Genomic DNA, 27,420 nt, shown 5'->3' on the forward strand with positions numbered 1-27,420 from the left:
ACTATCCACATTTTTAAACTGGGGAAACTAAGTCACAGAGTGGTTAAGTGATTTGACCAGGGTCATTCAGTCAATAATTGTCTGGGAACAAGATTTGAATTCAGATCTTCCTCATTCCAGGCCTAGGGTTCTATCCTCTGTGCCACCTGGGTAGGGTGTGTGTGTGTGTGTGTGATCAGGGAATACATAGAAGGTAAGGGAATAGGGAACAGCATCACCTTTATTCTCATTCCCTTATTTGCCCATCTCATGCCTATTCTAAAAAGAACTGACCTGAGAGAAAAGTTGTATCTGACATTAGTTGGGGGTGATTAAAGAAAGTAATGGGACTGAGTATTTCATAAGAAAATCAAATAAGGGACTATGGAAAAGAAGAGATGGCTATGAAAACAGCAGGGGAAAAGAGACAAAACAGCTTTATCTCTTTTTTTTTTGTTTTTTCCTGATCTAGGACATTGCTATCTATAGCCTTAATCCAGGCTATCCCTTTCTCCTTTGTACCAAAAGGTGGGGTTGCCTCTGGGATTCCAGTATTTTCACAAGCCAGGAACTAGGTTTGAATTTCCAGGTCAGGGCAGACTTCAGAAATTCTAGAATTCCCTGAAGTCTATCCCCCTCTGCTGGTCACTTCCTAGCCAAGCAGGAGCTTGGCTCTAAAGAATAAGACACTAGAGAGATGGGAAAACAAACAAGTGAAAAAGACGGGGAAACCCCAAGAATGACAGATGGCTTGAACAGATAGAAGGCAAGGGACACATACTCACTGGTCCATCTCTTTCTTAGGGGTTATTTAAAATCTGTGGAATTGGATTACCTCCAGAAGCCAGGGTTTAAGTTTTCTGTCCAGCAGAATATCAAAGCCCAAAATTTCAAAGCAGGCACTATTCATGATATGGTTGGGGAAGCAGGTATGATAGTTGTGCTTAATTATAGGGTGAGCAGTAATCAAGGTTTTGATGATTATATCTTCAATATCTCTCCACATCTTCCCTGTGTCACAGCCAAGCTTGTCCATGTAGGCATTGAAGGTAGAAAGCTTCCTACAAAAGAAATAATGTTAAAACATTTAAAAGGTTCAGAGACTAACCTTATGGTCCCCTGAGATTTTTCAGTGCTGTGTGGAGATGAAAAGTGATGTGGGGAAACTAGGTGATGAAGTGGACAGAGAGCCAGCCCTGGAGTCAGGAGCACCTGAGTTCAAATCCAACCTCAGACATTTAATACTTACCTATCTGTATAACCTTGGCAAGACCCATTGCTTTGCAAAAAAAAACTGAAAAAAATAAAAAGGTGTCGGAAATTGAAAACAAAAATATTCTAGGAAAAGAGACACATCTAAGCCCTGGTACATGGCAATTCATGCCCATTGTCCCTATTAAGTGGGGGAAGCTTGAGTTTGGGAGTTTGGTGCTACCAAGGAGAAAGACTAAAAACATTAGAACTTAGCTGTCCTAGAGAATATGATGAATGTTTTTAATACTAACCTATGTAGTCATTAGGAAACCCTCTGTTCTCTCCTCCCTTTCTCAGTCAAACTCCTCTATTCTATACCCTCAACAATAAAGTTTCCTACTTTATAACCTTCTCCAGGAGGTAAGATGGCCTAAGAGGCAGGGGATTATTAGACTTGAGTCAGGTAGATCTGAATTGAGTCAGTGTCTCAGGCACTGACTAGCTCTGTGACTGGACAAATCACTTAAATCTCACTCAGTTTCCTCAGCTATAATTTGAGAGGGTTGGTTATGATATAAGAAAGATAGGGTTGACACTCATCTGGTTTGTATCCTTTCTGACAACGTAACATAGGGGGAAGATAATAATCAAAGACATTTACTTAATGCTTTAAAATTTTCAGGTTTTCATACCTACATATATCTGTGTGTGTGTGTGTGTGTGTGTGTGTGTGTGTGTGTGTGTGTAGACACATTCATTTGAATGTTATAGGGCAACTAGGTGGTGCAGTGCACATACAGCACTCCCTTCAGGAAGAAGGGAGTTCAAATCCAGCCCAGATACTTGACACTTACTAGCTGTGTGACCTTGGGCAAGTCACTTAATCCTGATTGCCTCACATCCAGGGTCATCTCCAGCTGTCCTGATTCATAACTGGCTACTGGACCAGATGATTTTGGAGGAGAAAGCAAGGTTGGTGACTTAGCACAGCACTCCCTCACTCAAATCCAGTTTATGTGCTTGTCATGACATCACCTCCCCTGATGTCACAGTCTTCTTTGAGAAGGACAATATTATCATCATCATGAGATGTAAAACAATCCTGCAGTGTAATTACTATTAGAGGTATCAATAGTTCATTCTCTACTTTTTTTTTTATTTGGACCTAGGAATTTGATTAGAAACTCTTTTCACCAATAGAAATAAACCACTCCTTAACTTCCAGTGCTAAATCTATGATCCTATGATCACTCAACTAAAACTGCCTTTTCCAATGTCACCAGTGATCTAATTGCCTAATCAGATAGTTTTTCCTTAGGCCTCATCCTTCTTAACTTCTAATTAGCATTCAAAGTTGATAACTATCCTCTGCCCTTTGGGATTCTCTCCTTTTGGGGTTTTTCTTTTGATTCTCTTCCTATTATCTGATCATTCCTTCTCTGTCTCTTTGGCTGGATCTTTATCCATGTCCTCCTACCCATTAATTGAAAGTACCACTTGAGATTCTTTCCTGATTTCTCTTCTCTTCTCTCTCTACCCTCACCTAATAACCTCATCTGTTCAGGTAGGTTTAGTAATTATCTCTATACTGATGACTTCAAAGATCTATCTATACATATCCAGTCCTAGTCATTCTGAGCTCTGATTACACACCACCAATAGCTCACTGGACATTTAGAACTAGATATCCCACAAACATCTCAAACTTAAAATATCCAAAACATTTCCACAAAACCCATCTCCCACTTCCCTGTTCTGCTGAGGTCAGTACCATGCTTCCAGTCATCCAGGTTTGAAAGGTTTCTTCTCTTTATTCTCACACATCAAATCCATTGTTAAATATTCTTATTTCTGCATCCACAATTTATCCTTCTCCACTTCTCCCCATTCAGTCATTGCCCTACTTTCATATCTCTTGCCTGATCTATAACAATAGTTTCCCTTCACTAAGTTGCTAAAATGATATTCCTAAAGAGGAAATCTATTTCACTATGTACCTGTCAAATACACACACAAACATATATATATATATATATATATGTATATATATATATATACATATATATACACACACACACATACTTTTTCTTCTCTGTCTCTCTTTCAACTTCAGAAGTTCTCTGATATCACCATGATCGATATTAATTTTAACTTTTTTCTAAATTTTGAATTCTAAATTTTTCCTCTCACTCAAACTTGAGATGGAAAGTAATACTTTTCCAGTCTTGCTACACATCACTACTCTCCCACATTCACATTAGTCTCAGTCAAACTGAACTTCTTGCTCTTTTTTATCCTAAACATTCTATCTGCCTTCTCTTTGTCTTTATGCTGGCTATCCCCTCCAACTTGCAGAGCTTTCCACCCTTAAATCACTTGTGTATCTTTATATATATATATATATATATATATATATATATATATATATATATATATGGATAGATAGAGATAGAGATAGAAATAGAGATAGAGATAGAGATGATATAGCTCTTCCCAGACTAGACTAAACTTGAAAGCAGGTATAATTTTTTTATCTTTTGCCCTTTGTATACCTAATACAGTGTGTATCATAGTAAGAAATCAATAAATACTTCCCAATTGGTTGAAGGCTGGCACATGCAAAACATATTTTATGAAAATTTCCAAACAAAATAGCTAAAATAAAGTCTTTGCACATGAAGGGAAAACAATAGGTTGGGAGTGGAATAATCACTCAGAAGTATGTAGATGTGGCTCCAATCAATTCCAAAATAGTCAGTGCCATTTGGTGACTTATTTGAAGCATGTATCATCAAACTTAAAAGTATGAGAAGCAGTCAGCATTTGAACCTGATAACTGTCAAGGGCAAAGTAGAAAAGAAAAGGAAAAGGAAAGAAGAAGGAAAAGGAAGAAGGATAGGAGAAGAGAAAGAAGACAGAAAAGTAATAAGGAAAGGATGATTCCAAACTTCTTTCAGGCAGGGACTATTTTTAAAATTCCTTGTATCCCCTATGCTATCTAGCAAATTTCTGGTAAATGATTGTTGGATTGAATTGGAAACACACACACACACACACACACACACACACACACATATACACACAACAAGGAAGGCATGAAAGGAAGGGAAGGAAAGAAGAGTTCAAATACTGCCAGTGACATTTACTAGCTGTGCAGAGACTGAGGAGGGGTTGGATTCAATGGCCTCCAAAGTTGCTTTCAGTTCTAAAAATCTATGATCTCATGCTCCTAAGGGTAAGGCAAAATGATTCATATAAATATAGGATTGATGCAATCTATAAGAAAGGGGAAAGCATCATTGATAAGAATGAAAGGGAAGGGAAGAATAGAAAGAAGGGGAAAATAATGATTACCTAAAAGAAGAGAGGAAAAGGAAGAAGGAGTTAGAAGGTAATTAAGGCTCATCTATAGAGTGTTAACACTAAGCACAGAACTTTGCTAGAGGATAAAAAAAAGACATGAAAAAGGTGTAGTTAAGAAATGTAAGACAGAGGTTATGTGATTTGCCCAAGGTTCCACAGTTAAGAAGTATCTGAGGTGGGATTTGAACTCAGAAATTCCTGACTGCAAGCCTGGTACTCTATCCATAGCACTACCTAGCTGTCCCAGTACCTAACATAGTAGGTGCTTAAAAATGCTTGATGAATTGAATTAACCTCATTTAGGGAGACTATATATAAAGAGAAAAACAGAGTTATCAATAACAGAATTCAAGGTGAGTGAAAGAAGAGGAAAGGAAGGAGAATAAACAGGAAGGAGTTTAGAGGGAAGGAGCTTTGGTAATGGGGAAAAGGAAATTATTATACTGCCCTCTCTATAGCCCTCTCACTCTTGTCCCATGCCACTTCAGATTCTCTCTGTCATCATGTGAGCTTATTGTTGGAGTTTCTACTCTTTCCTCCCTCTCCTAATGAAGCCTTAGGGAGATCAGACACCCAGGAGAGCTGATCATGAGATCTCAGGTCTAGATCTGGAAGAGACCTTAAAGCTTATTTAGCTCAAATCCTCTCCTTTTACATATAATGAAACTGAAGCCCAGAGAGGATAATTGATTTGAGTCACTCTGCTAATAAATTGCAGAGATCATATTTGAATCCAAGTCCTCTGAATCACAATTCAGTACTCCCCCCAACTCCCATTGGCTTTTTTTTCTCCATTTTAACCACAAGTATTTATTGTTGGATGGGAAAGTAGAATTTTAATGGAGCAGTGAGGCACAACCATGAATTAAAACCATTCACTGTACAGATAAAGGGAGAGAAATTCTTTAATTTTTTTTCTTTAAGAACTTTCCACATCATGAAACTGCTTAAAAAGACTCTTCTAAGAAATATATCTGAAGGTTTCTTTCCTCTTTATCTGAAGGTTTCTGTCCTCTTATACAATCCCTACTTTGAGCTGTAAGACAGACACATGCCCTCAGAAGAAAGTCCCTTGTAATTTACACCTAACTCCACCCAGTCTGGCCCACTCCCTTCACCCAGCTTTTTAATTTGTACTCCCAATTCAGGATGGGTCAAGCAGGGCACTTTCCCAAAGTGTGCACCCCTTGACTTGATGAAAACAAGCAAGTATCAAAGAAATGAGCCAGGAAAAGACCCCTAACCTGGGTATAAAAATGAACCAACTCATGTAACAGTGAACATGGGACAGTCACATCATCCAGGGATATCTTACCCTCAGCCAGCTTGGGGAGAGAAACTGCTCTGGCTTTTCAAAAAGATCATGCACCATTAGAACCAGACCTTTTGATTCTGAAGAATCATCTATTATGTATTTGTAATATATTCAACTCTTTGGACCTCCAGCATTACTGGGCGAAGAATTCCAGTATAATTACCTAATTCTACATAATCACTGTGAATGCATGGGTGTAGAAAACTCCCAAGTCAGGAAACTCCTTCTACCAATGCAGATTGGCACCTTCTTCATGAAGTATAGTCTTAGAGACACCAATCTACAGACTTAGAAGACTTGAGCACTGAGATGTTAGTAAGAACAATCATAGGTGAGTAGTTAGGTGGTACTACAGTATACAGAGTGCTGGACTTGGAAGATAGGAGGATTCCCCTTCATGAGTTCAAATTTGGTCTCAGACACTCTCTATATGTGCAATCCTAGGCAAGTTACTCAAGCCTGTTTGCCTCAGTTTCCTCATCTATCAAATAAGCTAGAGAAGAAAATGATGAAACCACTCTGGTATTTTGGGGAAGAAAATCCAAATGAGGTCACAAAGAATCAGACATGATTGAAACAACTAAGCAACAACACTTACCAGACACTGTCCTAAGTACAAGTACTATTTTATTTGATCTTCACAATAATTTCAGGAAATGAATGGCCATTTTACAGTTTGCAAACATGTGTGTGTATATGTGTATATATATATATATATATATATATATGTATATTACATACATGTGAGTACAAGAGATATAATACATATATCCAATATATCCCTATATCCTATAATGGCTTAGCATTGCCCCAGACAACCCTAGGTCAAGGAAAGAGTACTTAGCAAGGTTTCTTTCAAACCTTAAACTTTGTAAAACATGGCACTGACTCCAACTAGGTGGATCTCTTGGATATGATAGCATCTGAAACACTGCCCTGATAATCTCTGCTCATCTGAAACATTTACTCTAACCATAATGTACAATATCTCTAACAATTCAATTTAAGAAATCTTGGCATCTTTGTCCAGGTCTTATCATCAAAAATCAAAGCAGAGGGGTGCCTAGGTGGCGCAGTGGATAGAGCACTGGCCCTGGAGTCAGGAGTACCTAGCTCAAATCTGGCCTCAGACAATAATTACCTAGCTGTGTGGCCTTGGGCAAGCCACTTAACCCTATTTGCTTTTCAAAATCCTAAAAAAAAAAATCAAAGCAGAATTTATAACTGCAGTTGATTGGTTTTGGTCCACTCACATCTCTACTTTTCTCTTCTCTTTAGTGGGTCAGAAATGAGACTACATTCTCCACAATTCATTATACCTCACCATCCCTGAGCAGGACTGAAATCGGGTTTTTTTGTTTTGGTGGGGGGTGGGGAGAAGATTAAATTGGCAATTGTATAGGTCCCATCATTCATCTGTTTAACTCAGTGCTTGAAAAAAGAGTTGGCAAGAAGGAGGACTGGAAGGATTACTGCATTTAAACTGGAGAAATAAAAAAGACATCTATAGAGAGTTTGAGAGGGAGTCCTGGGCTACCCTGGAAAAAGAAGAGCTGGGTTCTTCCTGGACCTCATCCCATATCTATTTCAAATTTTTGGTTTCACCTAAAGGACAGACTTTCTACTTTAGTTGTTTTTATAGTAGAGGTTCTGGACCTGGGCTCTGTAGGCTTAATCAGACCTACCAAAGGTTCTCCACAACACAGAGAAGGTCAAGAAACTTATTTAGAGCAAAGTCAGTGGGAGAATCATTTAAATTCATACAACTCTTCTCCTGCTTTGAAACTAGATTACTATGTATTATTCTGCCTGGTCAGCTTAGAATTCTCTGCTCCCTTTTCCTAGGACACTGAAAGTGACTGTCAAGGTCTGAATCCATTCCTGCAATCTACTCATCTCCCTTTTCTTTGTAGACTCTCAGGAATAAGTTGGTCATGGGGTTGAGAAATACCAGGACATCATAAAGTAAGAGGACATTATGCCAAATCAATGAAGGATCACTGGCTTAATTATGCCACATAAAACTACAAACCAAGGGGGAAAAGCCTAGCATGTTAGTTTGAGTTACCAGATAATCAATGAATATTTGCTGATTTAGGAAGGAAGGAAGGAAGGATGGATGGATAAAGAAAGATGGAAGGAAAGAAAGAAGGAAAAGAAAAGGAAAAGAAAAAGAAAAAGAAGGAAGAAAGAAAGAAAGGAAAGAAGGAAAAGAGAAAGGCCAGTTATAACAAGCACATTTTTTATATCTTGCTGGCAGAACAGTTCAGTGTTTATCTCTCCCTCTCCTAACCTCCCAGGATTTATGATCTGGTCTCCTTTCAATGATTAACAGCCTATAGACACAGAAGACACTGTTCCACATCTGGAGAGAAAAAAGGAATATTTTCTGGGTCTGTGTGACCTAGAGGTTGGCAACACCTTTGGGTCTGGGCAGTCTATCCAGAGTCACAGGGAGCAGTCAGCCTCTGGCAAGAAGGTGGGGTAGAAAAGGAAACATTTAGCTTACCTCTTGCTACCAGAGTTTCCATCCCGTACAAAATTAGAACTGTGTTTATTTATAGAATAGTTAGTCAGGTGCATGCATATATCATCCTAGAAAGAAAATGAGTTCAGGAAGTCAGAAAAGAAAACTCAATAAACTTCAATTCCATTTTAACAATCATTTATTAAGGATTATTATAGAGTATCATATATTTAGCAACCTTGCTATTTGCTAGACACTGGACTGGGGGTTTGGGATACAAAAACTGAAACAGTCCCTTCCTTTGATGAGCTTACATCCTCAGGGAATGGAGGAAAGTATAAAAAATATATACTCAAAGGAAATACAAAGTGACTTGGGAGGATCAGTGGGAAGAAGAAAGCATTAACAATCAGAAGGATCAGAGTAGACTTATAGATAGGTATAGAATAAGGACGCTGATTTCGAAAAGGAGGCTGAGAAGGACAAACTGGGGTGGGGGGAGAAACAGTATCAGGAAAATACAGAGAAGAGAAAGGAGGAGGAAAGATTTGATCAACAGTATCAAATGTTGCAGAGAAATCAGGAAGAATGAAGACTGAAAAAAAAAGTTGTAATTTAACAGTGGAGAGATCATTGGTAACCTTGGACAAAAGAATTTTAGTTTAGTAATGAAGTCAGAAACCAGATAACATGGTAAAAATATGAAATTATGCAGTACTGATAACTCTTTGTAGGCATTAGGTTATGAAGGGGGAAAGAGCTTATAGTTGGCAGAAGGTAGTGTTGAGGAATGGTTAGGTCACTAGACCTAGAATCAAGAAAACCCCAAGTTCAAATCCTGACTACTTCAGATATATTGTAGCTGAGGGATCCTGAACAAGTCTCTTAACTTATCTAGGCTTTAGTTTCTTCATATGTAAAATTGAGCAAGTTGGAGATCCTCTGAGGTTCTCTTCAAATCTAAATCTATGATCCTTGGATGACAACTTGAGGGAACCACAAGGAATTAGCTTCTGTCCTTTCATTTCACTTTTTTTTTTTTAGCTCTCACTGATTAAAAGAAGATACAAAAGAAGGGGATATAGATTTGTATATTCAGACAAATTGAGAAAATCAAAGGAAATGAAAAACTTGGAGCTTAATTTTTTTAATGAAATGATGTATCTTTATATCTTACTGAAATGAAATGGGATGGGCTCTCTAGAATCAGTAAGAGTGGGAGGAAATGCTTAGTGCACCCCCTTGCCTCCAGGATGGACTCCACCCAAAGGCTTTATGGGGTTGACTCTCCTGGGGCTGTACTCTGGAACCTTTAGCTTAGTGAGTTAAATTAATGCACTAGATAGAGAAAGACAGATTTGAATGCCAACAACTTTCAATGGACCAACCACACCAGGCCAGTATTTTAGCTTATATTTGAAATGAACCATTGGGCAGTTGCACTGCCCTTACTCACCACATTATCTGAAGAGGGATTAGAATAAGAAGTCGTAGCAAACCGAGCTAGGCCTTCCTTGTACACAAAGATCCTGAGAGGATCACAGGAGGTCACTAACACATAAATCCGAAGGTCAAACTTGAATCCATCAATAATAAAAGGCTGAATGAGAGAAGGAAACAGAAGCCATATGGATGGATTGGGAGAAGCTGTAGTTTGCTGGGCAGTTGACTCATTTCTGGAGATGGAATGGGCCTGGTAGATGTCAGATGACTAATATATTGCTTCTAACTTCTTGGATGAACTTTAGCTCATTATTTGTCAGGCAATCTGTCTGCAAAATGGTGAGCCTATCTATCTCACAAAAATGTTTGAGACTATGATAAGTATAGGAAACCTTTGGGGGGAAAATATCAGTGTACAAATGCAAGGTGACATCACTCAGCACTATTTCCCTCTAGAATGTTCTATAAAAAGACATGAAGGGAAGAAAAACTACCTAATTCTTTGAACCAGGAATTCTACTGCTAAGATTATATCCCAGGAAATGTCTGAAGATAAATGTTCACACACAGATTATATGCCCCAAAGCATTTCCCCTCTGATTCCTGACAGCTATGTGACCTTGGACAAATCACTTAAGTTCAAAAATAAATAAATAAAAAGCAATCATTTAACCTCTCTAAGCCTCAGTCTTCTCATTTATACAATGAGGGGACAGGACTAGTTGGCCTCTCAAGGTGCCTTCGAGGTATAAATATTTTAATAATCTCATGATGGGGAATAAACAGATTATAATATATGTATATAATTGGAATATTATTACTGCACTGTAAAAATGACATGAAAAAAGTTAGAAAAATGTGAAAAGACAATTTTGTATAAAGTGAAGACAGCAGAGAAGAACAGGTAATACACACAATGGCTACAATATAAATAAGATCAACATGAAGAGTCAATGCAACTCTGGAGAAGTTCAAAGGTCAATGTTAATCTGAATAAAAGAAACTGACAAAATTAAAAGCTACGTTCCTCAGGGTCCTGATTTGTATCTTGATGACTTAGACTTGATCTGTTACTTGCTACCAATCTGACCTTGAGCAAATTTATTTTACATCTGTGGACCTCGATAATCCCCCATTTGTAAAAAGTGAAGGTTAAACAATATGGTCCCTTAGGGACCTCCCAACTCTAAATCTAGGATCCTATAATATAGTGCCTTTAGAAGAAGCTAGATGGTACCAAAGTGCCCAGGCTATAAGAGCCTGGAGTGAGGAAGACTTAAATTCAAATGTGACCTCAGACACTTATTAGCTGTGTGACCTTGGATAAGTCACTTCACCCTGTTTGCCTAAAGACACAATGCAAAAAAAATGTATTTCCTTCAAGGACTATAGGGATACCTAGAAGAAATGAAGCAAGAGATAAAAAAATGAAAAAGAATCTGAGGAAAGAACTAGAATGAGAAGAAATCATTTATATGAAAAAAGTAGTATATGTTACCCAATAAATGAACATCCTGAAAACTGGATCATACCAAACAGAATTCATTAACTCCACTATAGATTTATGTTAATATAATACATACACACACACACACACATACACACATATATGTGGATGGATGGATGGATGTACAAAATCAAAAGATTGACAACATAGAAGAAAACATAAAATACCTGATATCAAAAACATCTGACCTAGAAATGAGTTGGAGAAGGAAATGGCAAACTATGTCAGTATCTCTGCCAAGAAAACTTCAAATGGGGTCACAGAGAATCAGACTGAAAATGACTGAACATAATCTATTCTGTTAACATTTGATAAACTGCTCTGAATAATGTACTTTGTAAGTGGGCATGTTTAGATGCATGCTGGGAAACATCTGATGTCTCAAAACAAATCTAACAATAATTTTTTTAGTTAGTTGTTTGTTTTTTTTTTGCAAGGCAATGGGGTTAAGTGGCTTGCCCAAGGCTACACGGCTAGGTAATTATTAAGTGTCTGAGGCCGGATTTGAACCCAGGTACTCCTGACTCCAAGGCGGGTGCTCTATCCACTGCACCACCTAGCCGCCTCCTGATATTTTACTTTAAAAAAAAAAAAGTCCACTGATCATTCCAATAGAGAAAAGTACAATTCTCCCACTCCTGTGTGATTTTATGTCACACTCAGATCTTTGAATCTGGGAGCTAGTTATTCTTTAATTGGATTCTTATTCTCAGATGACATGAGACAAGATTCATTGAAAAGAAAAGAAATTGGGGCGGCTAGGTGGTGCAGTGAATGGAGCACCCGCCTTGGAGTCAGGAGTACCTGGGTTCAAATCCGACCTCAGACACTTAATAATTACCTAGCCGTGTGGCCTTGGGCAAGCCACTTAACCCCATTGCCTTGCAAAATCTGAAAAAAAAAAAAAAGAAAAGAAATTTTCTCACTATATGGCACAGGGCCTGAGGACTCAGTAAGATTGGAGTTCTCATCCTGTTAAGACACTAATTTTCTAATTTTCTGTGGCCTTGAATAAAATACTTAATTTAAACCTTCCTGGGCCTCAGTTTATTAGTTGACAAAGTCAGAGGGTTGAACTCAATGGCCTCCAAGGTTCCTCTCAACCCTTAAATTTTTGATTCTATTAAGTTCTCTTTTGCCCTAGTTTGTACCTCTGTCTGACAGTGGCTCTGATTTGGGGTATATGTGAACATCCTCAGTTCACTGAATAGTTAGATGATTGGTTCCATCTTAAACTGAAGCCCCTAAAGTAAATTCTTGGTCTTCTTACACATACTGCACAGTGGAAATCAAATAATAAGGATACAAGTAATAAGTACAATTTTTTAAAATTTACCTTTGAAATATAGAGCTGGCAGATCATATCTTCTCCTGGCTTGATATCTCTCACAGACCGAGTAACAAATATACCTCTCCCTTGGCAGCCAGAGTCCGGCTTACAGATAAATGTCTTAAATTTTTTTGACCTGCTATAGCTCTGCAAATCTCCCCAACTACCAGAGTGAGTGGAGAGGAAATAGGAAATAGTAAGTACATTAGTTGGTTACAGTTCAAACTAAAGCTAACCCATAATTTAAAAACAGAACAGATAAAAACTGTGGAAAGCAACAGTTTTGATAAGATGATAATAACAACAATATCCCTAACATTTATCAAGCATTTTAAGGTTCATAAAATGCTTAAGATCCATTATAAATTTGTCCTCTCCTCTTAAGCAAGCAGGAAAGTCTCCTGAGTTTAGATCTAATAATAACTGGCTTTCATTAAGCATTTATCAGGCAACTAGGTGGTATAGTGGATAGAGGTCCTGACTTAAGTCAGGAAGATTCATTTTCCTGAGTTCAAATTCAGGCTCAGGCACTTACTAGATATGACCCTGGACAAGTCATTTAACCCTATTTGTTTGCCTCAGTTGAGAGGCCTCTAAGGCCCCTTCTAGTCCTAAACCTAGGACTCTATAAACCAATGTACTTAGGGATACTAGATGGAGCAGTGGATAAAGTATTGACCCTGTAGTGAATCGGAGCTGAGCTCAAATTCTGTCTCAGGCACTTAACTAGTTGTAAGGCAAATCATGTAATATTTTTTCCCTCAGTTTCCTCATCTGTAAAGGAAATGGTAAAACCATTCCAGTATCTTTGACAAGAAAACCTCAATGGGACCACCGGAGTTGGACATGCTCAACAAGAACAACTTGAATTAAAATCTTCCTATTGTTCCTCATACATACCATTCCACTTCTAGTCTCTGCATATGTACTAGCTGTGTCTTCTTGCCTCTGAGATTTGGTATCCTGGGTTTCCTTCAAGATTCAGCCTACAGGAAGTGTTTCCTGGTCCTTCCAGTTACTGGTGCCTCTCCTACCAAGTCTCTGTTTTGTGCCAGTTTTGTACATAGCTATATAGATGCAAGTTGTCTTCACCTTTAGAATATAAGCCCTTTAGGCAATAAAAATATGCATACCCTTTGATCCCGCAATACCACTTACTAGGTCTGTATCCTGAAGAGATCATGAAAAAAGGTAAAAACCCCACATATACAAAAATATTTTATAGCAGCATTGTTTGTGGTAAGAAAGAATTAGAAATCGAGGGGATGTCCATCAATTGGGGAAATGGCTAAACAAATTGTGGTATATGTATGTGATGGAACACTATTGTTCTATTAGAAAACAGGAGGGAAGGGATTTCAAAGAACCTGGTAAAACCTGCATGAATTGATGCTGAGTGAGATGAGTAGAACTAGAACATTATACACACTAACAACAACATGAGATGATGATCAGCCTTGATGGGCTTGCTCATTCCATCAGTGAAATAATCAGGAACAACTTTAGGGGATCTGTGTTGGAGAATACCATCTGTATCCTGAGAAAGAACTGTGGAGTTTAAACAAAGACCAAAGATTATTATCTTCAATTCTTAAAAAAAATTGTCTTGTGTATTATATTATTTTACTAGCTCTAATATTTTCATTCTTTTTTTTTTTTAGGTTTTTGCAAGGCAAACAGGGTTAAGTGGCTTGCTCAAGGCCACACAGCTAGGTAACTATTAAGTGTCTGAGACCAGATTTGAACTCAGGTACTCCTGACTACAGGGCCAGTGCTTTATCCACTACACCACCTAGCCGTTCCGATTTTCATTCTTTCTTAAGAACATGCTTTTTCTCTCAACACATTCAATTTTGATATATGCATATCATGGAAACAAATGTAAAGATTATCAGACTGCCTTCTGTTGGGAGGGGGAGGGGAAGGAGGATGGGGGAAATTGTAAAATTCAAAACCTTGCAAAAAATGATTGGTAGAAACTACTATAGTATAATTGGAAAACAAATAAAATATTTACATATGAAGAAAGAGGGCAGAAAGTGGTTCCTTTGTGTCTTTGTGTCCACATATAGCCTAGCACCAGTGCCAAAAGCTCAATGAATGCTTTCTATTTGACCCACAGATTGACTGATAAAAGAGAAAGAAAAGTTGGGAAGACAAGTAGGAAAGTGTCAAAAATCCACTTACTCTGCTGGAAGACACCATGTTTTAGGGAAAAAATGGAATTCTTTAGGGAAGAGCTTTATCATACGACTCATATTCCTGGCCAGCAGATCCTTTCGGCAGATCTCACTCATTCCAGGGAAGTGGTTGATCTTCTGCAATGAAAACTAGAAGGTATAAAACTTCAATTCCAAGGAGGAAATGAAAACACCCACACATAACAAATCATTTCTTGTGGTTTGGGGTCAGATTCCCTCGGCTCCCTGAAGCAGATGCTGCCCCCTACACTGATGATTTTCAGATTTTAATACCTGGTAATTTTTCATTTCCATTACTCGTTCTAGGGAAACTGAGAAGTCTGTCCAATAAAGGGTCCAGTCATCATGTTCTCCTCCTTCTCGTAAGCCATATAGTCTGGCCGCCCGACGAACTACGTTAGAGTTACAGAAAGAAGAGCACATCAGACCATGAAGAAGAATGGGAGAAGACCTATATTGTGTCAGGTAGTGTGTGACGTCACATTTGAACTCAAGTCCTCTTGATTCCAAAGCCAATGCTCTATTCACTGTGCCACCAAGAGGCCCCTTCTCCACTTGTATTTCTTACAGTCATTCCTTCCTCCCTTGCATGAAACTGGCACTATCACTGAGAAGTAAATAGAATGGACATAATGTTATTAAAGAACACATATGTTCAAGAAGCCTATGTGACTTATCTGTGGCAAATTTTACCCTCAATTCATGGCTTATCTTTACTACAGAGATTAAACTGAACTGTTTCTAAGCACAGTTTACTGAACACTCAGAGAACACAAATGGAATGAATCTTGGACTTACTGTCAAGAAGACCTGGGTTCTAATCCTGACTCTGCCACCACAAAGTAACTACATGACTGGGCAAATTATTAATAACTTTGGATGTCAGTTTCCTCACCTGTAAAATAGAGGTTTTGGACTAGATGATCTCTGGATTGAGATCTATGATCCTAAGAGCAAAACTTAATCAGGATGGCAAAATATCTGGGGAAAAAGATTGCCATATATTTTCCCACAGATCATTATTAATTTTTGGACGGTCCACTGTTTTCAGATTAGCCATGTTTACCATAATTGCAGAGTATCTGGAGAGTCAGAGGGAAAAAAATTGTTGAATGGGATGTGCAAAGGTGACAGATGTCTGTCCTCTAATTTTTGTTGTCATGACCTCACTCATCCTTACACCAAGTATGTCTCAAAGTTGTTCCCCTTACAGCTAAAAGTATAAAGTTTATGGAAGGTGTAAATTTTTGGGCCTCCCTTGTTGGAAACCAGGAACCCTGGGTGACTATATTTTTGGGTCCCTGCATCTTTAGCTCAAACTATGAGAAGGGAGGCAGCTCAGTGATATAGTGGACAGAATGCCAAGTCTGGATCAGAAAGTTCAAAAGATCCTTAGTTCAAATCTGGCCTCAGATATTTATTGGTAGTGTGGACAAGTCATTTAAAATTGCTTGCCTCAGTTTCCTCACTAGTAAAATGAGTTAGAGAAGAAAATCTCAACGAGTCAGACATGACTAAAAATCATCAAAGAAAATCATCAAAGATTCAGACATGACTGAAAAAATCACTGAAACTGAATGAGAAGAGAAATACAGGACTTAGAATTACTTTCTTGTATCGCTAGGATGACAAAATACCATCTTGCCCTTCCAAGGAATCCAGCAGTTCACCAACCAAACTTGATTCCTGAAACACAAAATACTCACCACTATCATATCGGCAACTGGATAGATTGATCACCAATCATCTGGAAAAGAGAAAAAAGAAAGCAGCAAGACAGAGACAGAGAAACCAAAAAGGACCACAGGATGGCAAAACCTACAAATCAGCAAGATAAATCAGAAAATATTTCATCCAAGTTTGGAATGGAGGTGGCTCTTAAAATCTGAGTTATCAGTGCAATCTGATTCATTCCTATACTGAAACTAGTTTCCCAGTTACCATTGCAGGATATTCCACAGGCCCACATGGATGAGAATATGTGCCATATAAAGGTCCAAGTATCTGATCCATTAAGTGGAAATTTATGTTTTGTCTGTGGCAAATTTCGCCTCCATTATCAATATGTTATTTTCCTTGTTTCTACAGAAATGTAGGAGCTAGAATTAAAGCTCTTTTAAAAAATACTGAATTGCCTCCCCTTTTCTTCTATGTCCCCAAAGGAAGGAGGTGAGTCAGAAAGAGTCCAAGCCAAAAGGAGGAGGCAGCACTGGAGAACTACAGGCAGATTCAGTTACTCAGATCTTCAGAGCATACCTTTACTATTTTGTTCAAAATGTGGGAATTCCTGGGACAATAGAATAGCATTTATTTGTGAGAAAATACAAAAGAAAAAAATCCATGTTCTAACATGGAATAGAAATGATTGTCGGGTTAAGTTATAGTTTAGATTATCTACACCAGAAGGGTGTAGATAATAGGATAGAATAATAGGAACCAGATTAAAGTGTAATTGGTAAATATTTAACAAATAAAAATCCCAAAGAATATAGATAATGTTAACATGTGGTTTTCTATGTCAATAGGCGTCCACAGGGATCTAGTTCAGTAGATCCTGTTTCTATTTGAGTTTGACTCCACTGCTCACCCTTCATAAAGCAGTTAATTGAGCAACTTTTATACTTGACATAAAAGCCAGAATTGTCTCCCAACAATCCCCTCTCTTTACAACAAGTAACTCTTCCCCCATCTCTAAGTTCCACAGTGCCCATCTAACTTTCCATGTTTCTGAGATTCTTGTCTCCTTGGTCTACCCTCCCCTCTCCCACCTTCCATCCTCCATGTCTAACCTCCTTTTCTTCTTCTTTTGACACTGAGAAGCACACTTCTGCAAGGACACCACGGGATTCTTTTCAACAAAAGCCAGTGTAACATGCCTTCTTGTTTCACCTTCTATAGAGATATCCTCCCTCTCATCTGACTCTCCCAATTCCACTTCTTCCAAGGCCAGGAACTGTGGCATATCAGGGGAAAGAGTTCTGGGAAAATAACAAGAGTGGGGCCACTGGAAGAGTAGAGAGCAGTTCCACAAGCCCACCTCCAGGGGGACCCCCTTCCTTGTTCATTTAGATGCCAAGAGATTAATGTGGAGAAAATCTCCAGCCCACTTTGCAGGTGCAAGCTCAAAGTGGTGACCGAGTTCTCCTTTACTGCTAACTATGTGACCTTAGGGAGTCAGCCAACCAACCCCAGGCTGGCTTTTCTCTCCTGTGACTCTGCAGATCAGATTGAAACCTTCCAATGCATAATGGCAACTGGTAAACAAGCTCTCCCTGTTAGGCAGAGATTGTACTAGGCTGGATACTACAACTCAGGGCAGGCTCTGTGTCTTACCAGCTGAGGTTGTTGTTCCCAGATGGTACAATTAGGTGCTCTGAGAAAACTGGTATACTTTTTAAAGCCCCAAAGAGACCACTAGGAGAGTAAGTGAGGTGTTGGCTTGAAAGTGAATGCTACCTACCTGAACAGAGTCTACCCCTAATTAGATGTGTGATCAATTTATATATTTATTCTTGCTCCATTCACCTCTAAAAATCCTGGGGTCTCCCCCTATCTGTTTTGCTTTAGTGTCCTTGTGGTAGAATTTAGATCTCAAAATTTTTAAAAAAGCTAAAATTGATACATGTCACTGGGAAAAAATAAAATTTTAAATTAAAAAATGTGTTTTGCATGACTTCACATAAATAATCTATATCAAATTGTTTGCCTTTTTAATGGGGGGAGGGTAGGGAGGAAGAGAATTTGGAACTCAAAATTTGAAAAAATAATATGAAAATTATTTTACATATAATAGAAGAAAAATAAAATATTATAGAGTCCTTATAGTGAATCAAACTGACTTTTTTGACAATCTCCTGCTACCAAACCTGGGTCTCCCTGTTCCCAGTGGCCCAACCTTCCACCAAATACCTGAATCTCACCATTCTGTTCAGAAACCCCATCATCACCACCCAAAATTCATGCATTCCTTTTAGCACAGTTCTGAACCTGTTCCAAGCAGCTTCCCTGGACTAACCCCATCCTTTCCGTAACAAGCCAACACAATCTCCAACCTTTATCTCTCAGACAACTTAAAAAAAATCTTAATTATGTATTTCAGTTGATCCTAAGTCAGTTTACCTTGCATTCCCAATTATATGAGTTCATCAACAGAAGGTCTTTGAATGTATCCCAAGTTAAGCATTTAATAAATACATATGACTTATTCAAGAATATTTATACCCTCTGTCTTTCTCTGGGTCCTGCACTATGCTTCTTACTTTATTAAACCCAGATGCAGGTTTAAAATCCCTGACCAATCTCTTTATAATTGTTCCATCACCATTCTCCTTACCTCTCTATTCAAACTCTCTAGCTCCAATATAATTCTCTCCCAACTCCTTTCCCCAGCACCTCAGAATATCCTGACCCCAAGTTTCAATTAACCCAATGTACACTTACCCCCTTTCTTCTTCTTTCAGGATGGACTCTCTCAAATCAATGATGGGGGATCCGTTTACATTTCCTTCCCTGTTCACATACCTGAATTGGCAGATTTAATTAATAAACTTTTATGTTTTTATAGTGTTTAATGCACATTTATATATATATATATACATACATATATATAAATAAGTGATATGTAAATATATATTATCTTTCTCAATAAATTAAGTCAAAGAACATTTATTTATTAATCACAACAAAATACAAGATCAGAGATTTAGAGCTGGAAGGGCCCTTAAGAGGTTATGTAATCCAACTCTCTTATTTCTTTTACAGTTAGTCAAACTGAGGCCCAAGGAAGTTAAGTGATTTGCCAAGGTCACACAGGTAGTAAATGACAAACCTAGGATTTGAACCCAGAGCAATAGACTCCAGGACAGTGATACTAGAGGTGCTAGGAGGAGGCAAAGTTCAAATAAGGCAGATCTCATGAAGTCTCACTTTGTCTAACAACTTTCCCACAATAACCCTGTGATGGAAAACAGGAATAAAGGAAGCCAGATTGGATATTCCCTGGAAGACAAAGCTGTTGTCATGAGAACTGGTAGTTGAACCAAAAACAGCAAGGACCATATTATCTAGTTCAACTAGAAAAGTAACTGACAGATAAAACCTCAATCCCTTAGATTTGGAAATGGAAAATTCCTCTATTCCTGTTTCACAGATTTGGAAACTAAGGCCCAGAGAGCTTAAATGACTTGCCCAAAGTCACATTAATGGTGACAGAGATGGCTGAATCAGGTCATCTGGTTCAATAACTAGTACCCAGTTCTTCCCTATGACCAGTTAAATTCTGAATCACCTTCAAAAAGATAAAAATTCTTTACCTTGTCTTACTCTCTTGTAGTGATACTTTGAACTCCACTCTTAGTGGACCAAGCCCTCAAGGAGAGGCTCTGTTTACCTAAAGGTTAATGCTAACCTGAAGTAAGGAAACTGACCCTCATGCTAGCCTTTTCAGTTTGGGATGTATCTCTGCTCCTTTCCCTCTCCAGTCCTTGCCAAAGTGGACAGTTATCAGGAGAAAAGCATAATAATAATAATAATAATAATAATAATAAGCCTCTATCACCTGTAACTTTCTTTTTTCCTCTATCGCTCTACTACTTCTATTATTCCCTTCTGTGTTTCTTTTTCCTCCCATTCTTGCCTGTATCTTTCTTTTTTCTTTGGCTTCCATAGATACACACACACAAATTTCAGTCTCACTGATGACACTATTTGGCTAAACTAGAATCCATCTTGGGTTTTCAGAAAGATCTCAAAAGATCACCTGGGTTCAACTTCAGAATAAGGTTAGAATTTCCTCATTTCCATTCAACAAGAATTTAACATCTGCTACTTGCCAGGTGCTGAGATTCAAATTCACAAATGAGGTTGAATAAAGATGCATTCCTACCTCTTATCTAACAAAAGTAGTTACCTGGTCCTGTCTAAGATATTAATAGATTTAGAAATGGGAGTAACCTCAGAAATCATCTAGTACAATACCCTCCCATTTTATAGATGAGGAAACAGGTCTGGAGTGGAGAAGTTGTCCAAGATCACATAGCTAATAAGGTGCAGAGCCAAGACCCAAATAAGGATCATCTGACTCTAAATACTTGCTCTTTGGACTCTGACCCATATTCTCCCTGCCTGCTCAAAATTAGGATCTTTTTATGCCTTATCCTATTTTATATTCATTCATTTGACAAACATTAAGAATTAATTAGGTGCAATGCAATGATGAATAAGGGCTTTTGATTTATTGGGACAGTACAATTAGAAAACATAATACAAATTAGAATATAAGGGCAGAGGTAATAAAAGGTTTATCATCCACTTCCCACCCTCTAATATTAACATCAGAATCATTGCTAAGGGGGTAAGTAAATTCCACTTTATGCTCTCACCCTCCCCTCCACCAAAACCATCACCATGAATATTTTTATTCTGGTAGAATCTCCAAAAGAATAACCTTGATGGGGATAAGGGGAGGAGACATCATAAGAGGGCAAAATGATTGTGGGTTGAGGTGGTATATGGGTGAGAAGGAAGAGGATACTGTTGCCAGGCACCCAGTTAGAGGTTTGTCTTGTTCACTATTTTAATAGCCTCTTCCATGGTCTTCCCACCCTAACTTCCATTTTAAAAGGTTTTAGTGGCTCCCTATTGCCAAACAAACCATTACATTCCACCTCTCAATTCAGGACTGCCCACAATTCTGCAATGTTCTCCCTCCTCACCTCCAACTAATTAAATCCTGAATTTCCTCCAAAGTCTACCCCAAAAGCCATCTTCTTAAAACAAGGGGTCTTTCCCAATTCTCCCACTGCCAAGTCATAGGTGCTCTTCTCCCTGAAATTACTTATTTTGAATTTTATTTATCTGTGTATACTGTGTGGGGCTCCCCATGACTAGGATTATTACTGTTTGATTTTTGTCTCTATATCTATCTCCATTGTGCTTAGCACCTAGTAGATGTTTGTTGAATTGGATTAGATGAATGAAAAGATTTGATTATATTACTGCTTCTCCAAAATGTTCAGTGGCTCCCCATTGTCTTAACAGAAGAAAAACCAATTTGGGGACCTAATTGATAATCAAGTTCCTCCATAATGTGGCTCTGACATCATTCTTTACTTCTCTCTGTTCTCCTTTGAGAACCTTTCATTCAACCCAACTGGACTGGATCTTATTCTGATTTCTCCTGCTTCTATGTATTTGCATTCACTGCTCAAGTTCCTAAACCAGAACATCCATATTACCTAGTAAATTTATTTTCTTCCATTAATACCCATCCATGGAGTTTTCCTCTAATACTGTCATCTAGAAATTCCCAAGCAAACAATATGGTAAAGTGTAAAAAACATAGACTATAAAGGCATACAACAGGTTCAAATCGTTCCTCTGATATTTATTACCTATCTGCCCTTGATTAAATCATTTACTTTCTCTGGGTCTCAGCTTCCTCAAGTCTAAAATGATAGGATTGGACTATAAATGGCTTCTAGGGGTCTTTCCCAAATCTTGACTTTCCTATGGATTTAACTATATTTTAATTCATATTATAGTGACTTGGGTATATATACTCCCCACCTTCCCCCTGTTGCATTTTAAACTCTTTGAGTCCAAAGACTGTGTAACATTTTGCTTTTTTCATACAGCTAAATACCCTGCACATGGTAGCTATAAAATGAAATGTTTTCACAATGAATCATGATTAGTTGTAAAAAATATGACTTCAGTTAATGTGGCTGCCCTGTGTGGTTTATGGAAGCAATCTCATTGCCTCAGATTATTATGAACACCAATAGATCCTTAAAATAAAATTTTAAAATGTATTGCAACATCATAGGACCTAAGGGGCTGGGAGAAGCTTTAAAGGACATCAAGTTTAATTTTACAGATGAGGAAACAGGCCCACAGAAAGGAAAATGATTTTCTCAAGATCACAAAAGTTAATAATAACTAGCATTTATATATTCCCTTATATGTAAGGCATTTTATATATCATCTCATTGAACTTCAATTACAACCCCATGAGGGAGGAGTTACAATTATTATCGTCATCTTACAAACCAGGAAACTGAGGCAGGTAGGAGTTAAGGTGACTTGACCAGGGTTACCCATATAAGAAGCTAAGAATCCTAACTGGAACTGAAATCTTACAAAGAAGAGCCAAGATTTCCATCTACAACTGTTCCCTGGAATCACCTGTTCCAATGTTCCAGTCCAACTGTGGCTTCTAATTTGCTCTTTTGGAGTCCACAGCAGTGGAAGGGTTCACAAAGCTTAGTGCCCTAAGGTAGGCATGCCTGATTTTTTTTTCCCCATACAACAGTATCATATTAAAATACACAGGGGGGCAGGAAGAGTGTTCACAATATAACTAGAAAAACTTTCAAAGAATTAATGCATCAATGACCACTAAAGTCCTTTTTGATTCTGGGATTCTTTGATCTTTCCTAGGAAGTGATGAATATTGAAGCTTGATAAGAACATAACCAGAATCCAGAGTGTGGCTGTATAGCCTTATGGGAAATGTAGTCTAAAGAGATATCCTATCTCTCCTAGAAAAAGGTCCTTGAAAGCCTCTTTGGACTCAGATTCCCATAAGCATGTAGAGTGAGACTCTGGAGACTAATTGCAAGAATAAAAGCAACACCTGATAGGTGTTGCCAGTGGTAACCACAGAACCAAACAGATTTGTTCAACTTGTTTTGGTAACTAAAAGAATGTTTGGCTCAGTTTTCCAAGGAGACCAGTCAATCTCATTCACCCAGGACAGATAAAAAAAGCAACCCCAGTGATTTCTTTCATTTATTCTGGTGCTAATAATGAGACTTTGGTCACTGACTTATTCTCCCTAAAAGAGTAAATTTTGCTCTGCCCCATCACTATGTGCTAAAGATCTCTGGAATCCTGACCAGATATCAAAAAATGCTTCCACAAAAGGATGTGAATAACTATGGGCCAGGAACAGAACAAATCCTTTACTGTCACTTGAAGAACAATCCAAAAGTAAATCCCACTGATTGAAGCTCATTTCCATATACAAAGAATGGGAGATTATTATCATCTTTGCACAACCTATATATGTTGGGGAGGCCTAAGTAGAAAAATATTAGTGCTTTCAAATAAATATAGATGTTCTAATCAATTTCTTGGTGGTTCTAAGAGGAAAGTTTATGGGTAGAAGTTGATTAAATGTCCTAATGTCTAATTTCAAGCTTTATCAGACAGCTGAACAACATTGTAAAAAGAGCTTAATATGCCAACTACAATATGACCAATTGACTTAAAAGGCATGAAGCTCTGAATTCAAATCCTGACATAAGACACTAACTGGCCTCTGACTCAGTTTTCTCATTTGTAAATCAGGGATAATAATAGAACCTGATTCAGAGGGAGTTATGGGGATCCAATGAGATAATATCTTTATGGTACTTTGCCAACTTTATAGTGCCAATTTAAAAGTAGTTTGGCCATTATGGGATCTATCATTTATTCTGTCCCAATCTTAGTTTACACTATTAGACAACAAAATACTGCTATTATTAAAATTCCCATTTTCTCTTCCTTCTCACCTTCAAAGTGAACATTTCTTTTCTTTCAGACTGCAGCCATAAAACACCTCTATTCTCTTTCATTTGCCTACATTAGATTCCTTGTGACTCCTATTTTAGCACCTATTCCCAATTCTTTCCTCTCAACATGAGGCCAACACACTTGGCACTCTTTCCCCACAACATACACTTTGGAAGTCAATGTACCAAAAATGATTTATTAATCTATTACATGCCATACCCTCTCCTAAGCAATAGAAATTACAAAGGCAACATTAAGAGTTATAGTCTTGGGGCAGCTAGGTGACGCAGTGGATAAAGCACCAGCTCTGGAATCAGGAGTACCTGGGTTCAAATCTGGTCTCAGACACTTAATAATTACCTAGCTGTGTGGCCTTGGACAAGCCACTTAACACCATTGCCTAGCAAAAAACCTAAAAAAAAAAAGTTATAGTCTTAGAGGAGATTATATTCTAAGGAGGGAGACAACCTGCACTACTTAGATAAATGCAATGCTGATGCAAGTTAAGCTGGGGGGGGGGGGGGGAGATATTAGCTGGGGCACAATAAGAGCCTCATGCAGAAAGTGAGTGACATTTGAGCTGAATTCTCAAAGAAACCAGAGACTCCAAGAGGCTTTGTGTTCCAGGTAGCTATAGACAGAAATTCAAGTCTTGCATGCAGAACAGAAACAAGATGCCAGCTATAGTTGTTTGCCATGACATGTAAGTGAATTGGCATGAAGTGAGGTTGTGCGAAGTCACCAGTCTCACTTTCTACTCAAGAGCCATCTGGGTCCAGGGGCAGGATGTAGTATAGGACCACTGCAGATAGTCCCTCCTGCAGTAAAAGACCTTGGCCTTATTTAAACTAAGGTCTTTAATAGATCTCAGTTTGACTGAGGCAATACTCTTTCAGAGATAAAGGCTACTTATGAGATGAGACAAAGAATCTACCCATTCAAAAAAAAAAGTCAATGAGAGGGGAAAACCCTGAGGGTTTCTGACCAAACAACCAACTGCAGTTCCACGTGGAGTGTTGGAGGGTACTACTGTGAAATAAGGCTGACAAAAGATCTTTGTTGTTTGTAACTGTCTGACTCTTTGTGACCCCATTTGGGGTTTTCTTGGTAAAGATACTAGAGTTCCTCCACTTCTTTTTATAGGAGACTGAGGTAAGGAGGATTAAATGACTTGCCCAGAGTCTTGCAATTAATAAGGCCAAATTTGAACTCAGAAAGAGGAGTCTTGCTGACTCCAGTTTAGCACTCTAGCTACCCTGCCACATAGCTGCCCCAAGAGGGTGAAGGGGCAAAGGGGAAGGCCTTAATAGAAAACAAATGAAGGCCTATGAAACCAGAATTTAACTTTAAGTTTGACTTTTAAGTGCCCATTCTATACCAGTTTTTTTTCCCTTCAAAATAAAAAGTCAGAGAAGACAAAATAACTTTGACCTTAATCTGTCTCCTATTATAGAGTTATCAAAAGGATTGATCAAGTCACAGCTGGAAAGTGCTTTAAGTTTTTGGTGGGTTTTTGTTTTTTTTTAAGCAGTTACAATACAAAAGACAACAGATGCCAGGAGAGGGAGATGAACCTCAGACCTGGGAGTACTCCTTGAATTCTATTTCTGGCCTTTCCACTAGTTCAGCAGGAGACCTGAAATAATCCTCTGTAAAATTGGAAACCAGCAACATGGGGAGGATTAAGTAATTGCCTAAGTGCTTTGCCAATATCAAGTGCTTATTAATAATACTGCCACCCACCAGGAACAATAATAATACTGCTGGGTGACTCAAAGCCCATCTTTTTATGCAGGTAAGGTGGGGGAAAAATGTTACTGCTTGGCTGGGATTGTGTAATGGAGTACTGGGAATAGCTATTTTGTGCCATTTTGTCCTTTAAGTCTCTTCTAACATGCCCAATAAACTAACTCATATTTATTTTGTATTTATTTATATATGTACTAGACTCCCATATAGAATGGAAGGTCCCTGAGGACAAGGACTGTTTTATTTTTGTCTTTACATATCCAGTGACTATAGACTTAACAAAGTGTGTTGATTTTCTGTTTAATAGTAGCTTGGCCAACAAGATTCTGGAATATCTTCTTGAATCTCTCCCAAATTTAGTTGTCTATTAGACAATGTAATTTCCCAGTCCCTTTTAGTTTTGTGATTCCATGAGCCCAACTTTGCTCTCAACAAGGCCTAAGGATATTATATTTACCCAACAAATGAGAGGATTCAAATCTACAGTGGAGCTTTCCTCATAGCTCTTAAGAATTTTGTCCCTTAGTGAGAAACTGAAAAGCCACCTTAGAAAGGAGATAAGGGAGTCCTGAGGAATGACTAAAGTTCCCCTTCCGGGAAGGTCCCTCCAAGATAGGTTTTTGGTGCAAAGGGGTCTCTGGAAATAGCAGACTTTTGAGACTCTTGAGTAGTGTAGGGGACCTTATTCTGTAGTAGAAAGGAAAGACTGGGGAGACCTTATTCTGTAATAGAAAGGAAAAATTGGGGAGACTTTATTCTGTGATAGAAAGGAAAAATTGGGGAGACCTTATTCTGTGATAGAAAGGAAAGATGGGGTGACCTTATGCTGTGAAAGAAAGGAAAGATGGGGGAGACCTTATTCTGTGATAAAAAGGAAAAATTTGGGAGACCTTATTCTGTGATAGAAAGGAAATATGGGGGAGACCTTATTCTGTGATAGAAAGGAAAGATGGGGTGACTTTATTCTGTGATAGAAAGGAAAAATTTGGGAGACCTTATTCTGTGATAGAAAGGAAAGATGGGGTGACCTTATTCTGTGAAAGAAAGGAAAGATGGGGGAGACCTTATTCTGTGATAGAAAGATGGGGTGACCTTATTCTGTGAAAGAAAGGAAAGATGGGGGAGACCTTATTCTGTGATAGAAAGGAAATATGGGGGAGACCTTATTCTGTGATAGAAAGGAAAGATGGGGTGACTTTATTCTGTGATAGAAAGGAAAAATTTGGGAGACCTTATTCTGTGATAAAGGAAAGATGGGGTGACCTTATTCTGTGAAAGAAAGGAAAGATGGGGGACCTTATTCTGTGATAGAAA

General features: G+C 38.2%; 1 protein-coding gene across 6 annotated transcripts in view; it reads right to left on the reverse strand.

The window, feature by feature from the left end:
• TTLL6 (tubulin tyrosine ligase like 6) overlaps nucleotides 1–27,420 on the reverse strand; it is a 58,385-nt gene that overhangs the window by 13,985 nt on the left and 16,980 nt on the right. For 4 of the 6 annotated variants that reach the window (XM_074224197.1, XM_074224198.1, XM_074224199.1 and 1 more), the window contains 9 exons: nucleotides 19,240–19,320; nucleotides 17,589–17,777; nucleotides 16,506–16,543; nucleotides 15,073–15,191; nucleotides 14,786–14,928; nucleotides 12,605–12,761; nucleotides 9,775–9,918; nucleotides 8,361–8,446; nucleotides 815–1,040 (listed from right to left, as the gene is read on the reverse strand). In XM_074224197.1, the coding sequence (XP_074080298.1) occupies nucleotides 815–1,040; nucleotides 8,361–8,446; nucleotides 9,775–9,918; nucleotides 12,605–12,761; nucleotides 14,786–14,928; nucleotides 15,073–15,191; nucleotides 16,506–16,543; nucleotides 17,589–17,761 (1,086 nt within the window). In that variant the 5' untranslated portion in view covers nucleotides 17,762–17,777; nucleotides 19,240–19,320. Of the gene's footprint in view, nucleotides 1–814; nucleotides 1,041–8,360; nucleotides 8,447–9,774; nucleotides 9,919–12,604; nucleotides 12,762–14,785; nucleotides 14,929–15,072; nucleotides 15,192–16,505; nucleotides 16,547–17,588; nucleotides 17,778–19,239; nucleotides 19,321–27,420 lie in introns of those variants that run through there. The other 2 variants (XM_074224202.1, XM_074224200.1) reach the window with 2 other exon arrangements.

Source organism: Macrotis lagotis, chromosome 2, assembly GCF_037893015.1.
Source record: "Macrotis lagotis isolate mMagLag1 chromosome 2, bilby.v1.9.chrom.fasta, whole genome shotgun sequence".
Lineage (NCBI taxonomy): Eukaryota > Metazoa > Chordata > Mammalia > Peramelemorphia > Peramelidae > Macrotis > Macrotis lagotis.